Below are 5,406 nucleotides of genomic sequence, written 5' to 3'. Positions count from 1 at the left end.
GTGTGTGTGTGTGTGTGTGTCTGTGTGTGTGTGTGCGTGGGAGAGCGTGTCGAGGTGCGTTCAGGAAATCAGAATTTTTTGATATGACAGTAATGACACACCTCCACAGGAGGAGGGCAGATAGACACAAAAAACAACGTTCTGTCCATCCATCATGTATTTATTGATCATGTATTTGTTTATCATGTATTTATTGATCATGTATTTGTTGATCATGTATTTGTTTATCATGTATTTGTTTATCATGTCTTTATTTATCTATCATTTATCTGTTTCTTTTTTTTCTATCGCAGTATGACGGGAGGGCAGCAGCTGGTATTACAGGATGCAGGACCAGACAGTTCCTGGACAGGGTATTAGCCTTTGTGTGCGTGTGCGTGTGTGTGTGTGTGTGTGTGTGTGCGTGTGTGTGTGTGTGTGTGTGTGTGTGTGAGCGTAGAAAAGTAAGTGTTGCAGAAAACAGGCAGAAATTACACGGCAGGCTCAAGTATGACATATTGGATTTATGTAGACAAACCAGTCGAACATCTTCTCTCCTTCTCACACACACACACACACACACACACACACACACACACACACTGACGGCGTGGCTGTGAATTTGAGGAATGGCATCTGACGTCAGAAAAATGAACAAACAAGACAAGAGCAGCCTCAGGGCGACAAGGCTCCTCCACTCTTAGTGTGTGTGTGTGTGTGTGTGTGTGTGTGTGTGTGTGTGTGTGTGTGTGAGTGTGTGTGTGTGTGTGTGGAGGCATCTAGATAATGAAGTAGATGACCACTGGCCACAAGGGGGCAATAAAGAAGACAACATGTATTATTTCTTCACCGCATATCGAGTGTCAGGCTTTGTGCACTTTGCCTGAACACAACAGCCTCAGATCAGCAGAGCAGCACATTACTGCTCCTCTTCAGTGACACAGCAGTTCTTAGGTCAGTTATCCACAGTCTGGTTGTGTGTCTGTCTGTGTGCGTCTGTGTGAACCTGTGTGTACCTGTGTGTGTCTGTGCCTCTGTGTCTGTGTGTGTTTGTGTCTGTATGTGTCTGTGTGTGCGTGTGTGTTTGTGTCTGTGTGTGTTTGTGTGTGTATGTGTGTGTCTGTCTATCTGCGTGCGTGTCTGTGTGTTTCTTAGTGTGTCTGTGTATGTTCGTGTGTGTGTCCATGTGTGTGTGTTTGTGTGTGTGTGTCTCTGTGTGTGTCTGTGTGTCCATGTGTGTGTCTGTGTGTGTGTGTGTCTGTGTGTATGTGTCTGTGTGTGTGTGTCTCTGTGTCCACGTGTGTGTCTGTGTCTGTGTGTGTGTGTCTCTGTGTGTGTCTGTGTGCGTGTGTCTGTGTGTATGTGTGTGCGTGTGTGTGTGTCTCTGTGTGTCCATGTGTGTGTGTCTGTGTCTGTGTGTGTGTCCCTGTGGGTCTGTGTGGGTCATGAATATGTAAATGTACCTTTATATAATCCATCTACCTGTTTACACCTGTTTTTATACATCTGAATATGTAAATATATCTTTATATAATCCATCTACCTGTTTACACCTGTTTTTATACATCTGAATATGTAAATATATCTTTATATAATCCATCTACCTGTTTACACCTGTTTTTATACATCTGAATATGTAAATGTATCTTTATATAATCCATCTACCTGTTTACACCTGTTTTTATACATCTGAATATGTAAATGTATCTTTATATAATCCATCTACCTGTTTACACCTGTTTTTATACATCTGAATATGTAAATATATCTTTATATAATCCATCTACCTGTTTACACCTGTTTTTATACATCTGAATATGTAAATGTATCTTTATATAATCCATCTACCTGTTTACACCTGTTTTTATACATCTGAATATGTAAATGTATCTTTATATAATCCATCTACCTGTTTGTGACACAAGTCCCAGTCTGTTATTAAAAAAGGTGAATAAATCAAATACAGTAGAGGGACTGCGCATATTCACGTGTTCCAGCCGAACCTCGGTGGCCTTTTCTTTAATCTGGTAGACGCCTCGGATAAAGTTAGCTTATGAGATTTAAGAGAGGAGTTTCAGCATGAGTCACATAATTCATACAGGATCAACAACTTCACCTGCGTTGCAACCAAAAGATGGGACAGCATTCAGTTATTGTTCTCATCTGCAAAAAAAAAAAGAAATTACAAAAATAGGATGGATGTACTGCGTGTTTTAGTCACATGAAGGCAGAAACTACAGTAACTGATTGACGGACTGATTCATCGTTGCAATAAACTGCTTTTATGATGATTTTGCGACGTTATTTAAATCCCAAAATTGAAAAAGAGCCAAGCCAAAAATAATTTGTAACTATATTGGGCCCTAAAAGAGGTCAATTAAATATAACTGAAGTCCAAATACATCAAACGGAAGTGCAACAGAAGACTAACAAAGACTAAAATGTCCTCTTGATGTGACAAACAGAGGGGAAGATATTTACTGGCTTGCCAAATCACAATTACCACAAATAAACACCGGATAGTTACTAACTGAATATCAGCTGTGACAAAAACAAACACAAGAACTCTAAACTAAACTTGTAAAAATCGGGCTCAACATTGTTGTGGGCAGAATGCTAATAAATGCTAATAATCTCAAATGCAAAATCGAAAGCGCATTGGTTGTCTAATTAAGAAGAAAAACGTCAAAAAGGTCAAATGAGGTTAAGTGACATCACCAAACATCCGACACAGCACTTTCATTTGTGACCGAATACCTGCGAATCGCCTCGTGCTAATTAGCAACCGTTAGCACGCTAAGGTTGAATATCTTTTTTTTTCAATTCGTGGGTTAGCTTCGGTTTCCTTCACTTTCCTCAACATGCAGGAAGCTACATTGGGATTGACGGCTCCATTGAGCGTGGGAGTTGATGGCGGTGGTTTCTGGCTGCCTCGCCACTTCCTGTCTTCAATCTTAAGTGTGAACCGACTGGCTGGTTTACGGAGAGAAAGGCCATGTTTTCATCTTTTCAAAGAAGATGAGGCTGCACACAGTCAGTCAGGGTGCCGACAGCCCGGAGGTCGTGCACGTGCTCTTGAGAATCCCAATTGGCGAGAGGGGATCATCGCCGTCGCCTCACTGATGGAGCCGGAACAATGCTTTCATTCGGGCGAGGAACCCGCACCGACGAGAGAAAGCCGAGACCTTCGACCTTTACGACCTTTGACCGCCGAGATGAATCCAGGACGGAAAGAGCAAAAGGCAACGAGCGCCTTTTGGGAGGTTGGAAGAGAACGATGTTCAATACATTTCGTTCAAAGCGGTTTGGGGGACAGAAGGTGTCGACATCGGCTTGTGAGCCAGATTGTAAATCATCCTTTAAAGCTTCTGACTGATTGCACATGAATACAACTCTGTGTATCCGGATTATATGAGGATCACATGTAGTGATTAACAACTGTTGACACGATTTAATCATGATAGTCAGGCCGACTGTACTGCATATAGCACCAGAACAGTCCACGTCTATATTATAGAGATATATACGTCTACTATTGTACTGAAAATAGACTGTAGACTCGCATTGATTGGAGCATTATGGGTAATAATGAAAAGTTTTCATTGGGACTATTTTTCTGTGGAAAGAAGTGGAAATTAAAGTTCCAGTGAACACACACACACACATTACGTTTCAGATGGATGGATGGATGTTATTGGTTGAAACACGTCATATTTGTTTTTTTTACCAGAAAGAATAGGAGGGTCGGTATTTTTTGATATAACAAAAAAAAATGAAGAATTCGATTTTTCTTTTTTGCAATTCTTTTAATTTTCGGGGTAAAGCTCTAAAGTGCGGCTCGTCACTAAAAGAGAAAAAGATAAAGCCATCCCCATTTGGGGGGGGTGGGGCTTCCCCCCCCCCCCACCTCCCTTTTACTTGAATCAGCAGCAGGTGGCAAGCAATACATGGGAGTTGAAGCATTTATTCACTGACAGATTGCCTAAACTGTACACCCCGCTGTACTGCTACGTTCACTCGCTAATGTTAATATGAATATATGATCATATAGATGATGTGAGTGTGGCGGCAGACTGGCACGACGCTATGAACCGCTTTGGTTTGAATCTTCTTCAAACTGCAAAGAGCACTCAAAGTCGCCATCTTTTCTGAGCTCAGCTGCCCGCTCACCCATGGAGACGCCCTCTGGTGGCGCGAGCTGTGCACTACAATACATCACATCAATACAGCATCGTAGAAAGCAGAGTGTATGCATTTATGGCCGTATTGATAATCATACAGCCTGTTTTTTTTTAATCACATACCCTGGTATAATATCGCTCAAGCCTAGGATGTTTCAACATAGTTGCAGTTGCAATCCGTATTTTTTGTATCTAGCTTTTCTTTTTCTTTTTTTTACCCCAAAGACATTCTGAAAAGGTGAAAGTCATTATTATCCTAATCCGTTCTTTTCCTTCAGATGCGCCGCAAGTGCTCGAATGGGTTAAAATGCAATTTACGAACTCGTGATGTTTAAGTTACAAACTCAAGGCACCACCTAAAAAACACAAGCAGCGCCCCCCCCCCAAAAAAAAGATGATTACAACCTGCATCAAAAGCCAAACCACTTGCAAACACGTTTTCTTGATTTTACTTTATTTGTCCGGCATTAAGGTAGAAATACTCGAGTCGTACAGACGATCGCCTCGTGTCATTGGAGCCGTATTTGTGCCGCTTGGTGAACAGAAAGCGGAACAGGGGGATCAGATCGAGAGCAACTTTTGTTGACACGTGAAAAAAAAAATGTTGACGCTTCCTGTGCGACCTCGGCCTCCGATTGGCTGTTTAGGGGGGGAAAGGGCTCATTCGCATGCCACACAGCACTAGCAACAAGCAGGTAACCATGGATACACTGCATTGGAAACCCATCTTCCTCTTCTGTCTTCACTAACCTCCCTCTCTCCCTCCCCCCTCCCCCCCCCCCCCCCCCCCGTTTCCCTCTATTTTTCCTCCTTTTCCTCCTCCGTTCACAAGGATCGTCTTTCTTGTCTGCAGATGCAGAGCGGCTGCTCAGACTACAGTGGACCAATTCCCAGGCGACAGTCGCCATAGCAACAAAGGGGGCCAGAAGAAGAAAAAAAATAAAGAAAAAGAAAAGATAAAAAAAGAAGAAAAGAAAACCCCAAATCATCATCATCATCATCATCATCATCATCATCATCAGACAGTGGTGATCTGGTCGACCACTCGCGTGCTGTCGTTCATCTCGACGCACTCCACTTCCTGTCTCTGCGCCTCGCCGTCGGCCCGGGGGCCCCGGTCCTTGGAGGGAGGCAGGAAGGTGAGGAGGGTGGGCAGGAACGCCAGCGTGTGCAGCGCCGAGCAGCCGGCCGTGAGCGCCAGGCAGCGGAACAGTGTGTGTGTGAGGTTCGAGCGCACCGAGCCGAC

At 43.3% G+C, this 5,406-nt stretch overlaps 1 protein-coding gene across 1 annotated transcript in view; it reads right to left on the bottom strand.

Annotated features, from left to right (window-relative positions):
• Positions 1 to 5,178: 5,178 nt before the first annotated feature.
• Positions 5,179 to 5,406, bottom strand: part of ptchd1 (patched domain containing 1) — a 9,311-nt gene continuing 9,083 nt past the window's right edge. Inside the window, exon 5 of the mRNA XM_034560488.1 lies at positions 5,179 to 5,406. This exon is cut by the window's right edge and continues 873 nt beyond it. Coding sequence (XP_034416379.1) covers positions 5,179 to 5,406 — 228 coding nt within the window.

Source organism: Cyclopterus lumpus, chromosome 20, assembly GCF_009769545.1.
Source record: "Cyclopterus lumpus isolate fCycLum1 chromosome 20, fCycLum1.pri, whole genome shotgun sequence".
NCBI lineage: Eukaryota > Metazoa > Chordata > Actinopteri > Perciformes > Cyclopteridae > Cyclopterus > Cyclopterus lumpus.
This window is presented reverse-complemented; position numbering and strand designations above follow the sequence as displayed.